Here is a 27,130-nt window from a genome sequence, read left to right as displayed (position 1 = left end):
GTCATTTGCTACGACCTAGCAAGGCGCCATTATCATTTGCTATTTATCTTGTGATGCATGTACCGTCCGACCGATGTTCACCAATTATGGATTAAAGTTAAGTATTCCAGAAGCTCCGTACTTTTTTTACTAGACTCAACTCCTTCAACTGTTCCAGATCTCACGCCAGCCTGCGTGAGCTTAAACGCGTGCCTTTCGGCTATCTCATAGTGGCTTGGCTGTCTTGCCAAGTCACAACAGGTAGGACGGCCAGAAGAGCTATGTGTTATTCCAGCAACATAATTGTGAAATAATTGCTTTTTTGTGGCAAATAGATTATATTTTTCGTCACGCTCCCTTATAGATAGCGTTACCTTAGGCCAAAGGTTCAATAACTTTGGTGCCACCCCTTTTCTCTTGCTCCGGGATATTAAAAATTACCTTAATGATCATAACAGAAGTTTTTGTACGGTAGAGGCATTAATTTGTTGCGGCGTTGTGATGGGTATGGTTGATTCCTTAAAAGTACTACGATATAGTGGTGTCTGAACAGCACAGTCGGAGCAGAATCCTGTCGGTCCTGTTCAGTTATAGCCGTCTTCTCTAACTCCTTTTCGGTACGAGGATGATACCTCTCCCTGTATCAGACATGTGAGTCACATCTGCAGCCTCTGAACACAGCTAATACCCCCATCTCCTAAATGACTGTTAGTGCATGCTATTGTTCTTGAACCATTTTTTACCCCTTTACAATTAGGTGCCCTTCCTTCCTACCGGAACTTTCTCATTTTCGTAAGGCGATAGCAGGAACAGTGAACTGAATTGCTCTCTTACATCGCGCTGTACCATAATTTCTAGCTTTTGCATATCCAGGAACGCAATTTGTGTCCTCTTCTGTCACTTTTACTGATGTTAGTAATAGTAGCAGAAGTAGTGACAATAATATTACTGTTACTGCTATTATTTCTGTTAATTAGTAGTACTGTTATTCAAAATAGGGTTACATGTATGTGAATGCTGTGTTTTCCGGGTTTCAGCTGAATCGTTGGTCGTGTTGTGGCAATGTTCCATACACGTGATCTTCAGACGCAGTGTTGAATTTAAGTCCACTTCGTTCCTTTATGGTATCAGACACCGTCTTTTTCTGTTCTTTTGCTTTGGACTACTTAAAATAGCCGTGAAGACAGAATTATGCCTCACGACCTGGTAATAATGTTTGCCCTCTGCTGCTTATATATGAGGGGAGAACAAAACATTTTCGTTTGAGGTCGTTGCTGGAGTGTTAACGTAATGTAGCGCGGCTCCGATGCTGGAGTATAAGCACCGATACGAATGCAAGGGATTTGTGTTGCATTCGTGTCTTTCCGACGTGCGTGCGATAAATGGCGGAAACGTGAAGTATGGCGACCAAATGCGTCCAAACAGGAACAATGTGTTGCTGTTCTTTTCTTGGTTCGAAAATGGTTCAAATGGCTCTGAGCACTATGGGACTTAACATCTGTGGTCATCAGTCCCCTCGAACTTAGAACTACTTAAACCTAACTAACCTAAGGACATCACACACATCCATACCCGAGGCAGGATTTGAACCTGTGACCGTAGCAGTCGCGCGGTGCCGCACTGAGCGCCTAGAACCGCGAGACCACCGCGGCCGGCTCTTTTCTTGGTTCTCAAAGGAATAACACCGGTAGACACCGGACAAAGAATGAAGAATGTATATGGGGCAGTACGTCCGTCTGAAACTACCGTTGTGGAATGGTGCGCCAAGAGGTGATGCCACTTCTTGGTAACGCACGTTCTCACACCTCAAATGTCGTAACCAGAAGCACCCGCCTATAGTCTGCGACTATCACCCCTTCGGTTCCTGGAAGAAAAAAAAAAGCCTTCAACGGCCGTCGATTCCTGCCGGATGAGGATGTGCGACGGACAGTTACAGACTCCTTCACGCAGCAGGGCACGGTGTTCTGGCGAAGGTATGTCTTCAAGGTGGTGCGTCGGTGGGATGACTGCTTCAGTGCTCATGGCGAATTGGCCTGGCTGGCATACTGACGCTAGACTGTATGGCCTTCGAACGGAAACTGTTTGATCGTTCCTCATACATCGGTATCTGATGCGCTGTAGGAATAATTATAACTGTAGCCGGGTCAATATAACTTTTTGAAAACAACTTCTTCACATATTGATAGTTTTATGGTGCTATAGATTTCTCTTGCGAGCTGTGCCACATGCACTGCGTTCTCAATAACACATTTGATGATGATGAGACCCCATACTCCGAGAATGGGGGAGGAATGATGATGATGATGATGATGATGAAGACTACACCCAGTCACCTCGAGGCAAGAAAAATCCCTGACCCCACCGGGAATCGAACCCGGGACCCCAAGCTGCGGACATTAACACGTTGGGCAACTATTACTTTATAAAAAGAAACCGCTACTTTTCCTCCATACAAATTAGGAAACGCGAATACCTTTATTCGGTCCACAGCCATTGACCGATTGGCATGGTGTTGGGTGAATATCATCTTACTGTCCCACAACTTCTTTACTATCGACCCCCTAAGCTTGATGCTCAAAAAACCGTTATGTAGTCCTACTGGGCACCGCCACTTTCCATAGTTAAAATAAAGAGCTTTTCCTCTTCAGGCGTTGCAGACTAACTATAACATCTAATATGATACTATCCAAGATTCTGTTAATCATACACACACACACACACACACACACACCAGGTCTTAGGTGAGAATTAAAATACACTTTGTTTAATATCTTCTCCCGTATTTACATGGAAGGATGTAACCTTGTGCTGTATTGAATTCACAAGTCTGGCTCCGACTTCATACACAAAACAAAGACTCGCATACATAATTTTTCTAGACCACTGCCTCATCTTCCACGTCTCAAACATCACGGAAGTTCTCCAGCAAAACTTGCGCTGCTAGTACTCTTGGAAGAAAGGAATTTGAGATTCGGACCGCCACACAGTTTTAATCTGGCAGGAAATTTCTTATCAGCGTACACTCCGCTGCAAAGTGAAAACTCATCATATAAATTCATTCTTTTCTTAAGGCTTCCGAAAAAGAAAGTATTTAGCTGTTCGACATTCTGAGTGGTGGAAATGTACTGAGATCAGCCTTACAAAGTGGTATTTTACAATAGTCGCTGGACCGCAAACTCCTCTGCCGAAGGACCTGCGGGTGGGGCAGTCGATTGCTTCCAGAAATATCGGCGACGTCTGTGGGACTCCCCGGCGGGTAGATTGGGGGGGGGGGGGGGGGTCCGGGCCCCGTGTCATGGCTCTGCCTATGTCTCGGCCGCTGCCTCCCCCGCTTTCACATCAGAGCGTTCCTGATGAATTTTTGCTAACGCCACATCCCACGTGGAGCTCAGTTGGAAACCGTGGTCCCAAGCGAGAAGATCGTCATGTACTTGTATTTCCACTGCCTCTTTGTGGTGACCGAATCCCAGAAACATCGACGCGGCATTTCTGTGTGTCCAAAAATGAAGGTGCCCTTAGTTGATGCTGTGTTCATAGAATCCCTGCCGGGTGGGGATTTTCTCTGCCTGGGGACTGGGTGTTTGTGTTGTCCTCATCATTTCATCATCATCATTCGTGACAGTGGCTGTATTGGACTGAGTCAAGAATTGGACTGTGTGAACATTGGGACTTCGTATGGGCGCTGATGACAGCGCAGTTGAGCACCCTACAAACCAAACCAAACATCATGTTCTGAACAGCACTGCGAGATGCATCGCTGCGTGTGCCTGATATTCTGCTTGCCACACTGGCAACTGGTATAGTTGGAGCCAGGTGCCCGTAGTCCCAGTTGGACTGATGCCAGAGTATTCTTGAACTTAACCGTAGAGCGGAAAATGGTTTTTACGTTGTGCGTCTCCATTGTCATTGCAGTCTTGGCTGCGGGCGGCCCTGTGTGTGGAAGCAACGCGAGGTGTTTCTTTTATTCTTTTGGATTGTTTTACTTCCTTCTTCTTGTTCGGATGGACAGCGCGTCTTATTTGTGTCTTCGAGTAGCCATTTTTTGCGAAAGGTTTCGCTCAGTAGCAGACTTTTTTCCCATATGGCTCGTGCCACTTGTACCGAGGTGGCGAGCACAGATCTGCGTTGCGCTGAATAGATGGACTGTCCCAGCCTCTCATCAGGGTTCTTCTTTATGAGAATGTCTAGGAGCGGTAGGCATTACATTTCCTTCCATCTCCGGAGTGAAACTGTCGCTGTCGTGTATGCTGTTAAGGTGGCAGAGAATTCTTGTAGGTGTTCCTGAACACACGGAGAAACCACGAATGTGTCATCCACATGTGTGTAGAACGTCTTTAGTTTCGGACGCGCGGTTTCGCTCGAAGTGTTCCGGGAAGTTGCCGTAGTGAATCCGTCTATCTGAACATAGAACTTTCCACCACATTGGAAATTGGTGGTGGTGAGAGCGTGTATAGACAGTTTCACAATGTCGCCGTTGAAGTGACACTTTGCCTGAAGATGACGAGTAGAAAACGCGTCGAAGCCTCTCGACAACACGCCCATACGAATAGAATAGGCTGATAACCTGAGATTTCATCTATGCAAAATCTTTTGAAATATTTTTCTAGGAAAAACAGCATTATTTATAATACAGGGTGTATCAAAAAGAATCATTCGATTTAAATAAAATCATAACTATTATGTTATTTGAGATACACTATGTGATCAAAAGTATTCGGACACCTGGCTGAAAATGACTTTCAAGATCGAGGCGCCCTCCATCGGTAATGCTGGAATTCAGCGTGGTATTGGTCCACCCTTAGCCTTAATGACAGCTTCCACTCTCGCAGGCATACGTTGAGTCAGGTGCTGGAAGGTTTCTTGGGGAATGGCAGCCCATTCTTCACGGAGTGCTGCACTGAGGAGAGGTATCGATGTTGACAGGTGAGGCCTGGTACGAAGATGGAGCTCCAAAACATCCCAAAGGTGTTCTATAGGATTCAGGTCTGGACTGTGCAGACTAGTCCATTACAGAGATGTTATTGTCGTGTAACCACTCCGCCACAGGTCGTGCATTACGAAGAGGTGCTCGACCGTGTTGGAAGATGCAATCGCCATCAGCGAATTGCTCTTCAACAGTGGGAAGCAAGAAGGTGCTTAAAACGTCAATGTAGGCCTGTGCTGTGATAGTGCCACGCAAAACAAGAACGGTTGCAAGACTCCTCCATGAAAAACACGACCACACCATAACACCACCGCCTCCGAATTTTGCTGTTGGCACTACACACGCTGGCAGACGACGTTCACCGGGCATCCGCCATACCCACATGTTGCCATAGGATCGCCAAATTGTGAACCGTGATTCGTCACTTCTCACAACCATTTTCCACTGTTCAGTCGTCCAATGCTTACTCTCCTTACACCAAGCGAGACGTAGGTTTGGCATCTATAGGCGTGATGTGTGGCTTATGAATAGCCGCTCGATCATGAAATCCTAAGTTTCCTCGCCTTCCACCTAAGTGTCATAGTACTTGCAATGGACCCTGACGCAGTCTGGAATTCCCGTGTGATGGTCTGGATAGACGTCTGCGTATTACACATTACGACCCTCTTGAACTGTCGCCAGTCTCTGTCAGTCAACAGACGAGGTCGGCCTGTACGCTTTTGTGCTGTACGTGTCCCTTTACGTTTCCACTTCACTATCACATCGGAAACAGTGGACCTAGGGATGTTTAGCAGTGTGGAAATCTCGTGTACAGATGTAAGATACAGGTGACACCCAATCACTTGACCACGTTCGAAGTCCGTGAATTCCGCGGAGCGCCCCATTTTGCTTTCTCACGATGTCTAATAACTACTAATGTCGCTGAATGGAGTACCTCGTAGTAGGTGGCAACACAATGCACTTAATATGAAAAACGTGTGTTTTAGGGGGTGTCCGATACTTTTGATCACATAGTGTATGTGCGTGGGCAATGTTTTTCATGGATCCCGCTAGACAGCAGCAGTGAGCGTCCACTTCAGTTACAGTAAAAATGATGTCAGGACAACAGAAAGCGTTTTGTGTTCCGCGTCTTACGCAGTACGGGTCAGTAATAGCTGTTTAGTGTGACTTTCGTACTAGGTATGGTGTGGATCCTCCTACAGCACAGAGCATTTGACGATGGCATGAACAATTCCGAGAAACAGGTTGTTTGTGTAAAGGCAAATGCCGGCCAGAGTGGCCGAGCGGTTTAGGCGCTAAAGTCTGGAACCACGCGACCGCTACGGTCGCAGGTTCGAATCCTGCTTCGGGCATGGATTTGTGTGATGTCCTCAGGTGAGTTAGGTTCAAGTAGTTCTAAGTTCTATGGGACTGATGACCTCAGCAGTTAAGTCCCATAGTGCTCAGAGCCATTTGAACCATTTGTAAAGGCAAATCGCTGTGCAACTCGACAGGTCAACATGCCCCTAATGTCTGTCTGGCGTGTGTTGCGTTGACGTTTGCATAAGAAACCATACAAAATTTTTAAATTAAAGGATTACTGAATGATGGATCGGTCGCACTGGACCAGATGATTCAGCCGTACATTACTGGCCTCCAAGGTTACCGTATCTGACTATAACTTATTGTTTCTTGTGGGGGTTTATAAAAGACTCAGTTTAAGTCCAGTGTGGGAACAATTTGAAACCGCATTGACATATGCTGTGCGTCTCAAGGGGCGTAGTGAACACCTATGAAAAGGTATGAAAAAAAAAAGTTTTGAGCTCCACGTTCATCAAAAAACAAAATTCATTGTATACGTTTATTAGTTTCAGAAATATAGACGTACCAAATCGGCTGATTCCTTTTGATACGCCCTGTATTATAACTTATTTCAGTACATACAGTCGTGACCTCATTCAATTTTTTTTAAAATTTCAGATGACCAGTTTCGATCTTCTAAGAGATCATCTTCAAATCTTACATTCCTTGATGACAACAGGAACAGTTGGCGTGGGACAGGCCAATCAGTGCAGGCGTGGAATACGGTAATCAAGGAATGTAAGACCTGATGATGACCTCTTAGAAGATCGAAACCAGCCATCTGAAAATAAAAGTAAACAACTTAAATGTGAACATGATGTGTGTATTGAAATAGGTTATACAAATGTTGTTACAGAACATCCCGTCACTCCTAATACTGCCGCGTTGTTACTGTTATATTATCTTTATTTTGAAAGTGGTGGCGTAAGCATTTAGGTCCACGGTTAAATGTAAGAGTCATGCTGAAGCCCTTAATCTTATCAGCTTAAACAAGTATGTAAAAATCAGAAAATTGACTGCTCTCAACCATTTTGCTGGACTAGTCCTTTAAGATTCAATGTACATAGTTTTGGTTGCCGCTGTTTTTAATACGTTGGATGCATGTGTTCCCGTGACATGTGGACGATACATTCGTGGTCTTGCAGTGTGTTCTAGAAGAGTTTGAAGAATCCTCTGCCACCTGAACTGCATACACAATAATGTCAGCTTCACTACGGAGGTGGAAGGAAATGAATGCCTACATGTAGCTGACGCAGGCGGTGACGACGCACGGTGCGGCTGTGTGTGTTGCAGAGCACGTGTCGGAGCTGCTGCGGCAGTCGGAGAGCCGGACGCTGTCCCTGCTGGCGGTGGTGCTGCCGCGGTCGCCGTCCGCCGCCCGTGAGCCGGTGTCGCGGTTGTACGCGCGCCTCGCCGCGCAGCTGGAGCAGCCGCTGCTGCCCCCGGGGGCGGCGGCGGCGGGGCAGGACGAGCCGGAGGACCTGGAGGACGCGGTGGGCGACGCCTTCTGGCGGCTCTTCCCGCTCGTTTACCGCCAGACGCTGTCGGGGCGCAAGGCGCAGCGCGACTTGTCGGCCGACTACGCGGCGTGCCTGAGCGCCTCGGCGCCCGAGCTGGAGCCGTTCGGCGGCGCGCCGCGCCGGCTGGCCAGGGCTCTGCGCGGCGCGCTGGGGGCCGCCCGGCTGCTGCGCCAGGCGCTGCTGCTCGGCGCCGCCGTGCTCGCAGACGCCGACCGCCTGCTCACCGCCAACCCAGGTAAGTACTCCCCTCCCCTGCTCTGGCTGCCTGCCTGCTTCTGGTCTCTCCACGGGTACTGGAATATCGTGGGGTGTCTGACAGCAACAAACAAATCGTCCTATTTGCGATCGGACTGACAAATAGTCATCTTTCTAGAGTCACTGTGTTTTCAGTCTCCTAGCAATCAACCGAAGTTTACAACTTGACTGAACCTTCGTGAAAGATGTCTTAAATTCCACGTTTAAGATATCGTTCGCGCATGGGAATCGTACCAGTATTAACGTACCAACGTTTGACCATCGCTCAGAGTCCCGTATGGATGACATAGTAATAAGCATCCCTGACATAGCGAAACAACTGAAAGAGCTCAAAACAAGTAAATCACCAGGTCCGGATGGAATCCCAGTTCGGGTTTATGAAGAGTACTCTGCGGCATTTATTGCGAATCTCTCGCCCAGCGCAAAGTCCCAAGTGAGTTGAAAGATAACCGCAGCTGACTCCTGTACAGTGGTTGCTCCTGTGTAAGAGCACAAGTGCATGTGAACACTCTGACTCTCGACACCTCGCAGATTTATAGGTTATTTTCCTTTTAATGTTGTTAAACGTAAGATAATTGCTGCAGACTGAAAGATACGGCACGTAACTCTACTGCGCTACTTCTTCTCCAGACTCCGCGAAACTTGGCAACAGGTCCGCGAGCACACCTTCAGTTGTGCACGTTTTAAGGAGGTTTTGCGCATGCGCAACTCGCGTGACATCATTGCCTTACAGGTCAAATATATACGGATTCGATAAACAACGTGCACTGTTCACGATGAGCACAGCTAGCCCTTGCCACTCAACTAGAAGTTTACGTCAGTGCGACCAGGTGATAGCACATTATGGCAGACTTTTATTCCCTTTCGCTCAACATAAATCCTGCTAGATGATAGCACACTTCTCAGATACGCTAATTCACTCACTGTATACTACAGTAAAATTAGATCGGACGTCAGTACATGTTATAGTTGTACTGAGAGTAAACGTACTTTGGGGAATTGTGAATGAGATACAATATATTAAGTTTTGTTGACAGTGAACCTATTTTGGGGGAATGTGAATGAGATACAATATAATAAGTTTTGTATTTTATCATACAGTAACAACATTTGAGGCGCTGACAATCATAAGGATATAAAGCGCATCAGCCTCGACTATGAGATTGTAGCATTTATTCACGCTTCTGAAATCTGTTGATCTTATGATGATTCAGGTGCGCTGTAGGCCCGCAATGTACCGGGTGATCAAAAAGTCAGTATAAATTTGAAAACTGAATAAATCACGAAATAGTGTAGATAGAGAGGTACAAATCGACACACATGCTTGGAATGACATGGGGTTTTATTACAACCAAAAAATACAAAAGCTCAAAAGATGTCCGACAATGGCGCTTCATCCGATCAGAATAGCAATAATTAGCATAACAAAGTAAGAAAAAGCAAAGATGATGTTCTTTACAGGATATACTCAATATGGCCACCATCATTCGTCAACAATAGCTGTAGTCGAGGAATAATGTTGTGAACAGCACTGTAAAGCATGTCCGGAGTTATGGTGAGGCATTGGCGTCGGATGTTGTCTTTCAGCATCCCTAGAGATGTCGGTCCATCACGATACACTTGCGACTTCAGGTAACGCCAAAGCCAATAATCGCATGGACTGTGGGGGGGACCTGGGAGGCCAAGCATGACGAAAGTGGCGTCTGGGCACACGATCATCACCAAACGACGCGCGCAAGGGATCTTTCACGCGTCTAGCAATATGGGGTGGTTCTAATAAAACCCCATGTCATTCCAAGCATGTGTGTCAATTTTTACCCCTCTATCTACATTATTCCGTGATTTATTCAGTTTTCAAATTTATACTGGCGTTTTGATCACCTGGTATATATGAAAATTTACGAAAAGCTGTATCACTGTTTACTCTGATATACACTTAAAAGTGGGATCTACGGCGGTGTGCTTTAGGCCCTTACGGAACTCAGCGCCTCATTTGTATATTGGTCAAATGACCATGTTGGTAAACATTAATACTTTAATCATTTCCACCAACGGCATTTTGTGTTCGGAGTTGATTATTTACTGTGCGGGATCGGCTTTCGTGTGAAGTGTAAACATGAACTATGCTGAATCTGTTTGAAATGCTAACAGAAATGTTAGCTGTGAGGACGGGTCGGCCGGCCGGCCGGAGTGGCCGAGCGGTTCTAGGCGCTACAGTCTGGAACCGCGCGACCGCTATGGTCGCAGGTTCGAATCCTGCCTCGGGCATGGATGTGTGTGATGTCCTTAGGTTAGTTAGGTTTAAGTAGTTCTAAGTTCTAGGGGACTGATGACCTCAGAAGTTAAGTCCCATAGTACTCTGAGCCAGGACGGGTCGTGAGTCGTCCTTGGGTAACTCAGTTGGTAGGGCCCTCGCCCGCTAAAGGCAAAGGTCACGAGTTCGAGTCCCGGCGCGCCACAAAGCTTTAATCTGCCAGGTAGTTTCATATCAGCGCACACTCCGCTGCAGAGTTAAAATCTCATTCTGGGCACGGAAAAGTAAATTGTCAGGAGCAGGTACCTGCAAAGATTGAGAGTGTGACGAAATCAAATAACCGTCACTAGAAGCGAACGTTTAACGAGGAAGTGTACAGTTGACACAAGTTGCTGTGTGAGTGGAGCGTAAGACTATCTGATTTTCAACCCGGTGGTAAATTCGTGAGCTAATACATCTGTTAGGGGTCTTGTATATTTGTACGAAAAAACGGAAAAGCTCGAAAACCCCCACTTATACAAAAATGCGACATGTAGAGCTGCAGAAGCTTGCACATTATTTCGTTACAGCCCTAAACAGTACTTAATTATGTACAAAACAACATAATACCACAAAAACAATTCTTTCTTTTGTCAGATAAGTATCTTATTATTACTGTTGCCGGCCAGTGCGGCCGAGCGGTTGGTTCTAGGCGCTTCAGTCTGGAACCGCGCGACCGCTACGGTCGCAGGTTCAAATCCTGCCTCGGGCATGGATGTGTATGATGTCCTTAGGTTAGTTAGGTTTAAGTAGTTCTAAGTTCTAGGAGACTGATGACCACAGCAGTTAAGTCCCATAGTGCTGAGAGCTATTTGAACCATTTTGAACCATTATTACTGTTGCTATTGTTATTGGCAGTGGCTGTAGTTGTATAAACTTATTGATAAGTATAACTGTTAAACAGCAGACACCATTAATTTCACTCTCTCAGATTTGTTCGAATGTAAAAATATGTGAACACCCAGAATGCTTACTCACGATCCGCCACTGCTCCTGTATACTGGAACGATAAATGAACGGACTCGCAAAATTACAGACCAATATCCTTAAAATTGGTTTGCTGCAGAATTCTAGAACATAATCTGAATTCCATTATAATATATTTTCTAGAGACCTAAAAGCTTATCGACCGAAAAGCTTATGTAAACGAATCAGCACGGTTTCACAAAGCATCGCTCGTGTGAAACTTAGCTTTCCCTTTTCTCACATGATATACTGCGAACAGTAGATGAAGCCAACAGGCATATTCCACAGTCCTGAATTTCGGAAAAGCATTTCACACGGTTCCCCACTGCAGACTGTTAACGAAGGAACGACCATATGAAACAGTTTCCCAGAGACGTGACACGAAGACTTCTTTAAAGAATACAATTCAGTATGATGTCCTCGACGGCGTGTGTTCATTAGTGACGAGAGTATCTTCAGGACTGCCCCAAGGTATTGTGACAGCACCGCTATTATTTTCTTTATGTATAAATGATCTGACGGACAGTGTGGGCAGCAATCTGCGCTTGTTTACTGATGATGCTTTGGTGTACGGTAAGAGGTCGAAGATGACTGGCTGTAGGATGTTACAAGATGAAGCATACAAAATTTCTAGCTGGTGTGATGAGTTATTAGTGTTCTGCTTGACACAGCCACGTCGTTTAAATGACTGGGCATAACATTGCAAAGCGATGACTGTGCTAGAGAAGACGAATAGTTGACTTCGGTTTATCGGAAGAATCTTAAGGAAGGTCTGGCTCGTCTGTAAAGGAAACCACAAGCGGGACGCGATTGCGACCTACTGTATTCTTGAGTACTGTTCGAGTGCTTGGAATCCACACCAGGTCGGATTAAAGGTAGGCACAGAAGGAATTCAGAGGCAGGCTGCCACATTTGTTAGCGGTAGGTGCGAAACGTACGCGAGTCTGACTGAGATGCTTCGGAAACTAAAATGGGAATCCCTGGAGAGAACACGACGTTCTTTTCGAGGAACACTGTTGATAAAATTTAGAGAATCGACATTTAGAGCTGACTGAAAAACGATCGTACTGCCCCCCCCCCCCCATACATTTCGTATAAGGGCCACTTAGATAACATACGAGAAATCAGTGCTCATACAGCGGGATACAGATGGCCGTTTTTCCCTCGCTGTGCTTGCAAATTGAACGGGAAAGGAAATGACTAGTAGTGATACCATACAGTGTCTTGAAGAATGCACGTAGATGTAGATATGTGGTAATGCAATTTCATATCCTTACTATTAGTTATAATAGCTATCTGTACGATTTGATTAATTTTAGTTGTGCGTCATTGACGCTAAATGTATATGTCGTGTGACTAGGGCCTCCCATCGGGTACACCGTTCGCCGGGCGCAAGTCTTTCGATTTGACGCCACTTCCGCGACTTGCACGTCGATGGGGATGAGATGATGATGATGATGATGATCAGAACAAAACACAACACCCAGTCCCTGAGCGGAGAAATTCTGCGACCCAGCCGGGAATCGAAACCGGGTCCTTAGGATTGACCCAACTACCGTGGGCGGACGTCATTGACACTGGGCACTACGTTTTTGCCTCTCGGGAAGCGCAAAAGTTTACTTTTCTGAAAATTTAAAGCAAGTTGCCGATCTTTGCACAACTTCCAAATTTTAACAGGATCGGGCTACACATTTTTGCAGACAGTAATTCGTTACAGATAACTGTTTGAATTGCAAACATTCTGAGAATATCATTAATATTGTGTGCCAGGTCGTTAATGTACGGCATGACTTGCAAGGATGCCAACACAGTTTCCTGGGCTCCCCTGAAGTCACTTCATCTGTCGACGGCTCTGCATCCAAGGTAACACTCTGCGTTCTTTCCACCACGAAATCGTCAGTCTAGACACAAATTTCGCTTCATACACCATACGAATGTACGTTAAACATTGGTGTTGTACAGAGTCATATATTTTGCGGGAGTCAAGAAATACGGTAGCCACCTGTGTGGCTTGATCCTTGGCCTTGAATGTGAATGCAGAGAGAGCTGTAATAGTGCGTCAGCGGTTCATTTGTGTCGTGTAGTCCCTCGCCGTCTTCATGGCGAGAGAGGAATTGCGCACTGGCGTGTAATAGATATGAAATACAAGGTGCGAATGTAAAGTTCGATGAATAGTCACAGATAATAATGGAAGCAGGAGTTACAGACAAAAAACTGTTATTAGTGTTCCAAGTGAGCACCACTAGCTACAATGTACTTCTGACATCGGTTGTAAAACTGTTGCAAACTGTCAGCAAACGTTTCTTGTGGAATCGTTAGAAGCACCGCGGTCACGCTTGCTGGATAGCCGCACCATTACGGGAGATGAGACCGGGTGCTACGAATACAAGGCAGAGACCAAGCGACAGTCATTGGCATGTTGTTAATCGTCTTTCCCGCATCCCTGCGGTTAACAAGCCTTTGCTGTCGAAAAAGGCGATGAACCTTGGATTTTGTGAGCTGACTTTTTTTGGGAGGCGACGCAGACGATGGTCACTATGCCACTGGCTGTTACTTGGTCTCCGGGTCGTATCGCTAGCACCACGTCTGACCTCTCGTAATGATGCGATGTCCATCAACAATGACCGCAGTGCTTCAAGAGATACCAGAAGAAACCTTTGCCAAAGCTGTTTTGTTTGCAGCTCTTGTTTCCATTGTTTTCTGAGACCATTCAACGAACTTTTCAGGCGCACCTTGCATTTAAGCACTAGAGCCTGGGGACTAATGTCGAGCGTCCTCGTTCCAAAAACAATAACAACAACAACAATGTACACCTGCTAATAGGCCGGCCGGAGTGGCCGAGCGGTTAAAGGCACTACAGTCTGGAACCGCACGACCGCTACGGTCGCAGGTTCGAATCCTGCCTTGGGCATGGATGTGTGTGATGTCCTTAGGTTAATTAGGTTTAAGTAGTTCTAAGTTCTGGGGGACTTATGACCACAGCAGTTGAGTCCCATAGTGCTCAGAGCCATTTGAACCATTTGAACCTGCTAATAGGCACGCATGTTGTGTAAATTGAAGGTGTAGAGCGGAAGGAAGGAAAGGTATGGGGGATCACTGCTGTCAGCTGTATCTGGACATTACGCGGGATCAGCGGCAACGAGTGAAAATGCGTACCCGGACCGGGCTTCGAACCCGGGATTTCCTAGTTAGTAGGCAGGTGCGTTAACCACTGCGCCATCCGGAACACAGCGTTACCACACCTGCGCGGACTATCTCGGCACACGTGACGACCTATTTACATACACATCGAGCGCTATCTATACGCAGGCACGCATATTATGGTTAGAGTTTGCGTGCCTGTTATCCAGTCTTTTGAAAATGACTTGATACGATCTTGGGTAGGAACATTGGGAGGCACGGGGGAGAAATTTCATGTCTCGCTCAGAACACACACTTAAGCGTGCATTTAATCCAACTTACTGAAATTCGCAAAATACAAGACGAACAGAAATGGAACTGGCGTCAGTGTTCTCTGGAAGAACTGCACTATGTCCACACTTTAGTTTTATTTGCCATATAGTATTTGTAAGGTGATATATTGAAAGTTTACGAAAATGCATTTCCTAACGGTTTTAGCGAACTTTCGACACGCGGGAAACATTTTTGTTATTGAATGAAGGAGAACTTATTTTGTGGACAAAATCTTAAGATACATCGAATTTTTAATTTTTATTTGCTTGCTACGGAACAGAACTCTGTCGTAGATCTTCAACACGAGATAATTTATCTTAAACTGACGCACAATAATTCGCTTGTGCCTCAAAAGATGAGCAGTCACCTGTTCGGTCTGATTTGGAAAACACACCAATTTTTATAATTAACCCGTTATTATGTTTTGTGAAATAAATTCATCCTTATTTCTAACATAAAAAATAAGATAGTGGTTGTTAATCGAAGTCAGGAAGCTTATAGGTTTGAAAGAAAAGACAGTAGTGATACACAATACATTTGCCCAGTATTTAAATTGTTGTTGTATAAATAGTGAGAGAGATCTCTTTTGCGGGATTATGATTGTGTTCCTGAAATAAACTTCATTCGGACTCAGTTGTCGATAGCAGCCTTCTTAGTAAGATCTTAACAAAATATTTTTTTGGTGTGCAGGTACTTAAAATTACACACACCAAAAAATGCAGCTCAATCCACCTATGCATCGTTTCTCTGATGACAATGGAAAATCTATGCTGAAATTACTCTTGTAGCTATTACACATACTAGAAATGATACTGTTACCACGGTTATTTAATGACTTGATCATTTTCGTTACCGAATTTTCAACAATAACATCATCCTCCCATGCTTTTACCAGGAAGCGGTGCGGATGACTGAAGGCTTCCTTCCACTCTTTAGAGATTAATTTCCTGACAGCTTCGTTGCTGAGAGCCTCGACTGCAGAGTACGTTTTTGATTATTGCATACAACGTAACCTTTAGTTTGGGTCCATTTCAATTCTGTTGGGTTGAAGTGACAGTGATAAGGTGACATTCTAATGTCATCATGCTCTCGTCAGCTCATCGGTTTCGTATATGAGAGCTGTTGTTTATGGAGAAATATTGCACCATAATCTTCGGCCTTAGCTTTATCACTTAATTCGACGCTGAAGCGAATCACCTCCCCGTTTCGCTTTGCCACGTTGGGCGTTTTGTCAAGAACCTTGGAATCAAGAATAATCGATGACAGTGTAGATGCGTAAGCCCAAACTGACACAGTAAGCCAATACCCTGGGCGATAGAGCGATGTCGAGCTTTTCTGCTCAACAAAAGCTCCGCGCAACGATCGGTTCCGCAGGACGAGGCTTCCTGAAGCTTGTTGTAGGCGGTAAGTGTTTCAGAGGTGGGTAAAAGCGTGGTAGCTTCTGTCGTGTGAGAATAGCCGGATGCGTGCCATGTCTTTCTCAGAGCCTCTCCCCACTACTTTCTTCATACATGTCAATCTTAAAGTAACCTTGAACATAGTGGATTGTTCACGAGTTCTTTCGTAGTATAACATGTCCTTAAAGTGTATCAGTATGGACGTCTTTTGCAGGGAAATCGGAGATGATGCGGACACTTGAGCGCCACGTATCGTCGCGCTTGTTTTCAGGTGTTTCCCGTACAGTGTGTAAACTTTTAGATGGCAGACCTCTCCCTAGTCCTGAATCGGTAGGAGTCGGTAAACGTCGGGAGACTTCGGTAGGCACGCAGTTTCGACTGCTGCCAACATTACGTAGCTAACTGTGTTGTACAAGGTAGCCATTGTCGTCTGCTTCGTTATTGTTTTGCGCTGCACTGTTCTGCGTGTTTTTATTGTGCAGTCGTGCTAAACATTATCAAAATGAGTGAAGAGGCAGTTGCTGGCCCATCTCAGGAGTCGCCAACAACACCTACCGGTAGGCCTACGGTTAGAAGGAAACCAGTATTACGTAGCGATGCTCGCAAAATTATCGATGAATGGTTTGTGAGCGCATAGTAGACAAACATATATATATATATATATATATATATATATATATTAATGTACATGACGATTTCAGTTTCGTTTACGAACAACATTTAAAGCGAGTTTTACTTCCAAGCCTTTCGTCTGCTTTCGTGTAAGCATGACGCGCAATTTGTAGTGCCAGCACTGCAACTGGTAGGCGTGCCTTGTCCCCCCCCCCCCCCCCCCCCTCCCAACGGCTCCTCTCCCCTCGCCAGCCGATGCTTACTTTTTCCTCTCCCCGCACTCCCCTCAATACTCTGCCGTCTTACAGTTAACACACTGTACGTTGAATCCCATGACACGGAAAAAGAGGCTTCCACTACACGCTGCCTGCTGCGGGACGGGCAGCGCCGTATTTGTAGGCTGCCCGCAACACAAACCCGATGTCCGGGAAGTCGGCTTTAGCTGCGCGTGCCTGCAACTGATCCTAGAAGTGAATGGCATTCCATCATTCCATTCTGGTGCAAGACCTCACTGTCTATAGAAAGGGCAGTGCAGACAAGACATGTGCTATCGCCATTGGAAAGTCTTTTATCCACAAATCCGTATTTACTTTCCGTCAATTAAGAACGTTCAGACCGATAATAAAGCACATCTTAATAAGACTGGCGTGTACTGCATCTACCAACTTCAAATGATGTTACATGGTGAGTGCAGCTTTGAAATACAGGTATAGAAATTGGCAGTCACGTACACTATGTAACATATATCGGCAGACGCGTCATTACACATTGAGAATAAGTTCCTTGAAATGTACCCTATCTGACTGGTTGCACAGCTGAAGGCTTCGCCCAAGCTTTCACAACACGCCTTAACATATCCTGCGGCATGGCGCTTATTTCACGGCGAATGACAGTCTAAAATTCGTCAGCTGCAGTAAACGATTGGCAGAAACTCTTTCCTTCACATAACTCTCAAGAAACTAATCCGAAGCTGGTCACCCACGGGAACGGGATGACTGCATTATATTGTTAAACCGAAATATCGCACGATTTGGAAACGTTTGTCAAAGTGTGGCTGTACCTTGGCGTGTCCGCCTGGTCAGCTGAGTGGTAACGTGCTCGCTTCCCCTGCAAGCGGGCACGAGTTCGATTGCCGGCCGGGTAGGAGATTTTCTCCGCTAGGAGACTGGGTGTTGTGTTGTCATCATTCCATCCTCATCGCCGGCTCGCAAGTCGCCCAATGTGGCGTCGAATGAAATAAGACTTGCACTTCGCGGCCGAAATTCCCCGAGTAGGAGCCTCCCGGCTAACGATGCCATACGCTCATTTCTATTTTTTGTGCTTTGGCGTGCTATGTGAGGCGTTGTATCATCCTGCTAAAAGCAAGTCGCTTATTCAAGAACCCTCCTCTTACAAAAAAAAAAAAAAAAAAAAAAAAAAAAATAAGAAAATTATGCAACTTTTGCTGTAGCGGTTTGCATTCACTGTTGCTACAAGTCTGGCGTTATCGTCACAAAAGAATTAACATATCCATTTACGAGAAAATTTTGGTTCATCGGAGATCATCAGTGGTTAGAGAACACAGATTCTCGGTTAACCATTGTAAGAATGTCAGTGCATTGGAGAGTCTGTTTCTACTGTCAGTGTTCCCAGCTCTTGAATCAGCTGCAATTTATATGGATGAAACTTTGTAAGGTAATGACGAGTCGTGGATATTCAAAACATCTAATAAACGCGATAAGAAGTATGTATCGAACACGATTATCTTTGTAGATGTCAACTGAAAAATGATTAAGATACTACTAACAAAGGAGTACGAGAAGGCTGCTGTATATCCCAAAGTACGTTTAACATTCACATACATAAAATAATGCACATATGGAAAACAGGACTTCAAAAAGGTTTATACCTAGGCAGGACGATTCTTTTAAGTAACTTACTATATGCTGATGACGCAGTGATCCCAATACATTAAGAAGAGTATGTTCAGAAACGAATTTACATTCTGAAACAAATAAGTGGAAAATTTGACATGGAGATATCGACAGAAAAGACTTATACGGTGGCCATCATGGGGAAAGAACGCATTAGACCCAAAATGATGGTAGGTCAACAGATTTTAGAGCAAGTAAACCACTTCACTACCTAGGACGTGAGTTGACATATGGCTACAGCAAAGATATACAAATTAAGCTTAATAAATTTAGGCAGGTTTGCGGAACAGTTAACAGAAACCTTAAAAACAAAACTAGGGAAGATACTCAAATTAAATTCTACAAAACAACTGCAGTCCCCACACTGCCCTCCGGCAGCGAGAGCCGGGTGGTTAGCAAAAAGCAAGAAAGCCATATTCAGGCACAAGAAACGAAATTCATGAGTTAGAGGCTGCACAGTAGAAGACAGACTAAGGAATCAAGATAGTAGAGAAAAACTAAAAATTAAAAAAAAATGTTCAAATGGCTCTGAGCACTATGAGACTTAACATCTGAGGTCATCAGTCCCCTAGAACTTTAGAACTACGTAAATATAACTACCCTAAGGACATCACACACGTCCATGCCCGAGGCAGGATTCGAACCTGCGACCGTAGCGGTCGTGCGGTTCCAGACTGTAGCGCCTAGAACCGCTCGGCCACTCCGGCCGGCTAAAAATTTTTAGTCTACATGATAAAATTGTAGAGTATAGGAGAAAATAGAACGAACACCTGGAACGAATGGAAAGTGACAGATTCCCCTTAAAGGCTAGAAAATAGAAGTGCCAAGGAAGAAGCGATAGAGGAAGATCCCGGCAACGAACGTCAGAATTGGCTTTCTGGATTAAAGGAAGACTTAGCCTCCGTGACAAACATGCGGAGTCAGGGTAACAGCAGACCAATAAACCCAGCAGTTCAACACGTCCCTATATTTTAATTTGAGCGTTTCTTCCAGTATGTATAATTATTTTAGCTGTGGGTGCCCCATTTGTAAGACTGTTTGACATTTCTGCTTTTAAACCTTTCGGGATGCGAGATCGTGGTCCAAGAAACTCTTCTGTTCCTGAAGTTTCGTCCAGGACTACGCTGGACATCCTCAGAGGCGCTCCTGCGCTGAGTCTTGCCGACTGACCGGTCGGACGTCCGAGAGCGAGATAAATAAAAGTAGTGTAGGAAAGGGGGCGTGGTCAAAGTAACATGTGATGAGCAGAGATAATCACGGAAGGTTTACCAGCAGCTATGTCATCCGATCGTGAAAGCCTTCATTCTATGTTTGCCGTTTATTTAACATAAAATAGGACATATAAATAGGACTTACCTGCGATTTTGTCTAGACGCGTAGGATTTGCGCTGGCCGAGAGATTCACGATAAATGCAAGTAAATAAGGAGCCAATGCCGAAGAGTTAACTTAAACTCTGTCCACAGATCCTAAAGGGCCCATTGGTACCGACCGACCGCCGTATCATTATCTACCTATGGCATTAGGGGGCGCGGAGCTAGCACACCGCTCTCTCAGCCGTTGTCGGTTTTCGTGACCTGGAACCGCTATTATTTGGTCAAGTAGTTCCTCAGTTGGCTTCACGAGGCTGACGAGAACAACACGGGAAGTGCCGCAAATCGATTTCCCAGAAACTTGGCTCAGTGGAAAAAAAGAGTCCAAATAAGGGACACGTGTCTCGGGTTATCTGTATACAGGGTGGTTCATTGATAGTCACCGGGCCAAATATCTCACGGAATAAGCATCAAACGAAAAAAGCTACAAAGGACGAGAATCGTATAGCTTGAAGGGGGAAACCAGATGGCGCTATGGTTGGCCCGCTAGATGGCGCTGCCATACGTCAAACGGACACCAACTACGTTTTTAAAAATAGGAACCCCCATTTTTTATTACATATTCATATAGTACGTAAAGAAATGTGAATGTTTTAGTTGGACCACTTTTTTCGATTTGTGATAGATGGCGCTGTAATAGTCACAAACGTATAAGAACGTGGTATCACGTATCATTCCGCCAGTGCGGATGGTATTTGCTTCGTGATACATTACCCGTGTTAAAATAGACCGTTTACCAATTGCGGAAAAGGTCGATATCGTGTTGATGTATGGCTATTGTGATCAAAATGCCCAACGGGCGTGTGCTATGTATGCTGTTCGGTATCCTGGACGACATCATCCAAGTGTCCGGACCGTTCGCCGCATAGTTACGTTATTTAAGGAAACAGGAAGTGTTGAGCCACATGTGAAACGTCAACCACGATCTGCAACAAATGATGATGCCCAAGTAGGTGTTCTAGCTGCTGTCGCGGCTAATCCGCACATCAGTAGCAGAAAAATTGCGCGAGAATCGGGAATCTCAAAAACGTCGGTGTTGAGAATGCTGCATCAACATCGATTGTACCCGTACCATATTTATATGCACCAGGACTTGCTTGGCGACGACTTTGAACGTCGTGTACAGTTCTGCCACCGGGCACGAGAGAAATTACGGTATGATGACAGATCTTTTTGCAGCGCCATGTATCAGACCAAACATAGCGCCATCTGGTTTCCCCCTTCAGGGTAGGCAAGTTTCGTTCTTTGTAGTTTTTTCGTTTGACGCTTATTTCGTGAGATATTTGGCTCTGTCACGATCAGGGCACCAGCCTGTATACTTGGCCGTTTCTGAGAAAACGACCATAAACGTTTTCGAAGTGTCTTAGAAGCCTTTTAAGGAGCGGTAATGTCGGCCCAACTGCTTGTGGCTAGCGTCACGACCTCGCACTTTTGCATCCGGTGTTCCAAATCCGATTATTGCTTTCATTTATTTTATTTTATTCAATAATCGAGCAATGTCTGTAGTAGGTTACTACACGATTGTTTCTTATCATATAAGGGATACAAGGGCGTCATGTTAATTGTAAAATTACAATTGGGTTTTAAAATCTCATACATTTATTATATAATATGTGTAACGGTGTTTTTAAATCCTCATATTCTTATATTTCATTCTGATATCAGTTCTTAATTCCTATATATTTTCTTCATGAAGATTTGGTTCAGTTCCGTGGATGATACCGATCGTAGAAACATTTGGAACATAGAAATTCCAAACAACACGAAGATCACACGAAGGCCGGTTTTGTGTGGCCGAGCGGTTCTAGGCGCTTCAGTCTGGAACCGCGCGACCGCTACGGTCGCAGGTTCGAATCCTGCCTCGGGCATGGATGTGTGTGATCTCCTTAAGTTAGTCAGGTTTAAGTGGTTCTAAGTTCTAGCGGACTGATGAGTCAGATGTTAAGTCCCATAGTGCTCAGAGCCATTTGAAACATTTTGAAGGCCGGTTTTGCACAGCAACATTTCTTCGTATGTATCTCACTCGGTAAATAAACGTCGATAATAGTGTTGGAGATTTCACTTTTTGGCAACAATTTCGCTGTAAACAACGGATTACTTTTCGGAAACTGGCGCTTGCAACTGAATCTGGATCATTCACCTTTTTTTCCACTCACCAGATATAAAATTAGTGCACGAATAAGGGCAACGTCTTTTCGATTTACATTGTAAAAATTCGTGTAGTAATTTTCTATGGGCAAAGGCAAATAAATGAAAAAATAAAAAAAAGTAATCAGGTTTCGTACATGGGGCGCAAACGTGTGACGCTGTGTCACTGGCCACTGTGCCACCGCTTCGGTTGAACTACTTACTCGCTGAAAGGCACATGAAGTACCTCGAAAACTTTGACCGTCGTTTTCTCAGAAACGGTCGAGTGTTTACGGATAACCCGAGACTAGTTTTCGCTTGCAACTTCCTGGCAGATTAAAACTGCGTGCCCGACTGAGACTCGAACTCGGGACCTTTGCCTTTCGCGGGCAAGTGCTCTACCAACCGAGCTACCCAAGCACGACTTACGCCCCGTCCTCACAGCTTTACTTCTCCCAGTACCTCGTCTCCTACCTTCCAAAGTTTACAGAAGCTCTCCTGCGAACCTTGCAGAACTAGCACTCCTGAAAGAAAGGATATTGCGGAGACATGGCTTAGCCACAGCCTGGGGGATGTTGCCAGAATGTGATTTTCAGTCTGCAGCGGAGTGTGCGCTGATATGAAACTTCCTGGCAGATTAAAACTGTGTACCGGACCGAAACTCTAACTCGGGACCTTTGCCTTTCGCGGGTAAGTGCTCAGTTGATAGAGCACTTGCCCGCGAAAGGCAAAGGTCCCGAGTTCGAGTCTCGGTCCGGCACACAGTTTTATTCTGCCAGGATGTTTCTTATCAGCGCACACTCCGCTACGAAGTGAAAAATCTCATTCTAGTTTTCGGTTATTTTGGCCCCTCTTTCCCGTGAGTGAAGATTCTGGGAAATCGAGCTATGGCACCTGCTGTGTTCTCCTGGTGAGTGCAGCCCGTTTCAGTCCTTCATGGCTGTAACCGGAATTGCCGGCCGCGGTGGTCTCGCGGTTCTAGGCGCTCAGTCCGGAACCACGCGACTGCTACGGTCGCAGGTTCTAATCCTGCCTCGGGCATGGATGTGTGTGATGTCCTTAGGTTAGTTAGGTTTAGGTAGTTCTAAGTTCTAGGGGACTGATGACCAGAGATGTTAAGTCCCATAGTGCTCAGAGCCATTTGAACCATTTTTTTGTAACCGGAATTGGACCAGGGTTGTCCACATGAATGCCAAAGAGTAATCTCTGTATAACCGAACTGGGATTCCATCCGCACCTGGCGACTTATTTCTTTCCAACTCTTTCGGCTGCCATTCAACGTCAGTGATGCTTGTTTTAACCAGCTTGTAGCGCTGTACTACAGAGCGGTGTGACACGGTGCTTGGCAGGCGGGGCGGAGTCGTGGTCGCGGTGCCAGTCGGCGCTGCTGCGGATGTCGTACTGCTCGCGCTGCAGCGGGCTGTCGGCGCAGGCGAAGCCGTGTTCGGGCCTCTGCCTGAACGTGGTGCGCGGCTGCCTGACGCAGCACGCCGCCGAGCTGGACCTGCCGTGGAACGGATACGTGGAGGCCGCTGAGCGCCTCGCAGCCGCCGTGCAGGGACACGCCGCGCTAGAGGACGCGCTGCGCTCCATAGACGCGCACGTCGCCGAGGCCATCATCATCGCCATGGAGACCCGCCCGGGGCTCGACAGGAAGGTGAGCTCCACCACACCCCGTCCCGTCTCTACGTACACTCTCTAGCTCGTTTTCGTGTTGGTCTTCGTTGCTCACTTCTCATTCCCAGTGCTTGACTCTTTACTTGCTCTTATTCTTGCCTCCTGTCAGATGTAACACTTCCTGATCTCCTCCGTTCGTTTTGGCGGTTTTAAAATCAATAATGACAGAAAGTCATTTGCAGATATTCAGTGTCGGGCATTGCAGTAAACTACGTATGACAAAGAACTAACGGGGAGGCGATTCCATTAACTTTCGGGCATGCGGCCGCGCAAATAAAATTTCCTCCACTGATATTTCGGCCGCTTATCTTCCGGCCATCCTCAGAGTGCGTCACAAGACTGACGACAAAATGCCAAGCGCTGCCTTATATGCTCCACCGCGGCGGTATTGCGCATGCGGGTCACAGATGCTGGTCGGCGGCAGAGACATACGCTTACACATGCGCCGCCTGTGGCGAAGGCGTACAGACATTCTATTCGCTTATCGATGTATGATCGGCGGCAGTGACACGATGACGACTTCTATGCAGTTTAATTACTCAAAGAGCCGAAGTCCATGCATTGTCCAAATTAAAAAAAAAAAAATAAATAAATAAATAAAATGAATAAAATAAAATAAAAAAATTGCAAGGTTGGTTCACTTTGTTACATCCACCTCTTCTTTCTGGGACTCTGTTTTCAAGGAAGCTATAGAAATTATATTAGCTAACAATTTAATAAATAGAGGTAATGGTTTTAATTTGGACAAAGCATGGAATGCGGCTCTTGGAGTAATTAAACTGCAGAGAAGTCGTCATCGTGTCACCGCCGCCGATCATACATCGATAAGCGAATCGAATGTCTGTACGACTTCGCCACAGGCGGCGCATGTGGAAGCGTATGTCTCTGCCGCCGACCACCATCTGTGACCCGCATGCGCAATACCGCCGCCGAGGAGCATGTAAGGCCGCGCTTGGCATCTTGTCGTACCCCACCATAACGTCCACACTTCGCCCTACCTCCTTCATCGCTCCGATAATCCCCTCCCGATTGCTCGTGGCGGAGTTGCCATTGGTCACCACCGCCAGATCCCAGTTCGGCTCCAACCTCTTCTTCCGTACCCCACCGAACACCTGATCCTTAGTCTCTTCTTCCCCGGCCTTACCGTCACCTGCGCCACCATCTATGTCCGCCCTAACGCCCCTCTTCCCTTCGACTTCCTCTCCCACATTGACCGTACCTTCTCCTCCTACGTGATCGCCGCAGACCTCAATATCCGTAGTCGTTCCGCCGCCCAGTTATGGCGGTGGCATCGGTTCCTCTCCTCCCTTCAAGGCGATCTCATCCCCATTCCCCAGCACACCCGTCTCGAATCCAACTCCACTACCGATGTTCTCCTTTCCTCCCCTAACCTCCTTGGCCGCATAACGGTGGATGTCCTGGAACCTGTTGGTAGCGACCATCTCCCTGTCCTCCTCACCGTTTCAGACGGTCGTCGCCCCCTCCCCGACTCTCGTAATGACCCTCCCCCAAAGTACGTCCATGACTATTCCCGTGCCAACTGGAATGCCTACCGGGATACCCTCTCCTCCCAGGTCGATAGCCACCCCTTCACCTACCACCACCCTGACGATGTAACCCATGCCGCCTCCTTTCTCCAGCAGACCTTGTCTGAGGCCGTGGAGGCCCACGTCCCTACTGTCGCCATCCACCCCCACCGTCCTACCTTATCCCCACAGGCCGTCCTCCTCCTCCGTGAATCCCACCGTCTCTACCGTGCATTCCTCCACACGCGTGACCCGGACACACTACGACGCCACCGGCAACTCCAGCGACACATTCGTAATTTGCTCGCGGCTAAGAAACGCCGGGACTGGCGACAGACATGCACCCGTTTAAATGCTACCCTACCTATCAACTCGCCCAAGCTCTGGTCAGCCTTCCGTCGCCTTACCGGAACTAAACCCTCCCCCTACTATCCTCCTCTCCATGATGATCACCCCTTCCCTGACACCCTTAGTAAGGCCAATCACTTTACCTCCTACCTCTCCGATGTTTTTCCATCCCCGACGATCCCCAGTTCGATTACTCCCTCTTCCCAGATGTCCGCGATCGAACTGACATCTCTGTCCCTCCCCTCGCACCTGGTTTCCAGTACTTGGACAACATTGGACACACAGAACTCAATGCCCCTATCACTACACAGGATCTCATTGCTCCACTCCGCACAAAACGCAACACTGCTCCTGGTCACGATCGTGTCACCTACCGTCACCTTCGTGAAGCTCCTGTCTCTTTCCTCTCCACCCTGGCCAGGCTCTACAATGTAGTCCTGTCCACCGGTTACTACCCCGACCTGTGGAAAACGTCTCGTATCCTAATGTTCCTCAAACCTAGCAAACCGCCGTCTTCCTTCTCCTCCTACCGTCCCATCAGCCTTACCTCGGTCTTCAGCAAGGTCCTGGAATCTATCCTCACCCGATGCATCCAGCAGCATCTCCACCAGCACCGCCTCCTTCCCGTTACCCAGTGTGGCTTTCGGCCGTCCTTTTCTTCCGACGACCTTCTCCTTCACCTCACACATCTCCTTTCCGAACAGCTTAATTCCCGTCGCTCTGCCGGCCGGTGTGGCCGTGCGGTTCTAGGCGCTTCAGTCTGGAACCACGTGACCGCTACGGTCGCAGGTTCGAATCCTGCCTTGGGCATGGATGTGTGTGATGTCCTTAGGTTAGTTAGGTTTAAGTAGTTCTAAGTTCTAGGGGACTGATGACCATAGATGTTAAGTCCCATAGTTCTCAGAGCCATTTGAACCCGTCGGTCTGCAATCTTCCTCTCCCTGGACCTCAAACGTGCTTATGACTGCGTATGGCATTCCGGTCTCCCCTTCAAGCTCCAAACCTTCGCCCTTCCCATTACCTACGTCCATCTGATCGGCTCCTTTCTCTCCCGCTGTCCTTCCTATGTCACCATCCATAACACAGATTCCTACACCTTTTTTCCCTCCGTCGGTGTGCCCAAGGCTCCGTCCTCTCCCCCCTTCTGTACCTTTTGTATACAGCGGACGTGCCGCCGCCGTCACCCCCCGTCCACCTTCTCCAGTTTGCCGATGACACCGCCTTCCTTGCCCTTGCTCCCACCCTGCAGCGCTCCCAACACCTTCTCTAGTCCCATCTTGACCGGTTTACCGCTTGGTGTAACCAGTGGTTGCTCAAGATCAATCCCTCCAAAACCCAGGCGATCATCGTAGGCAAAACCACCCCTTCCTTCCGCCTCCTTGATTTCTATCACACCATCTATGGCCGTCCTATCGCCCTCACCCCCAC

At 46.6% G+C, this 27,130-nt stretch overlaps 1 protein-coding gene across 1 annotated transcript in view; it reads left to right on the top strand.

Moving 5' to 3' along the window:
* The window catches only part of LOC124775015 (division abnormally delayed protein-like), a 616,132-nt gene that overhangs the window by 447,634 nt on the left and 141,368 nt on the right, over nucleotides 1-27,130 (top strand). The window contains exons 3-4 of the mRNA XM_047249776.1: nucleotides 7,538-7,999; nucleotides 23,501-23,808. Of these exons, the coding sequence (XP_047105732.1) occupies nucleotides 7,538-7,999; nucleotides 23,501-23,808 (770 nt within the window). The remainder of the gene's footprint in view (nucleotides 1-7,537; nucleotides 8,000-23,500; nucleotides 23,809-27,130) is intronic.

This window comes from Schistocerca piceifrons, chromosome 2 (genome assembly GCF_021461385.2).
Source record: "Schistocerca piceifrons isolate TAMUIC-IGC-003096 chromosome 2, iqSchPice1.1, whole genome shotgun sequence".
NCBI classification, from domain to species: Eukaryota; Metazoa; Arthropoda; class Insecta; order Orthoptera; family Acrididae; genus Schistocerca; species Schistocerca piceifrons.
Note: the sequence above shows the minus strand (reverse complement) of the source record. Positions and strands in the feature narration are given on the sequence as shown.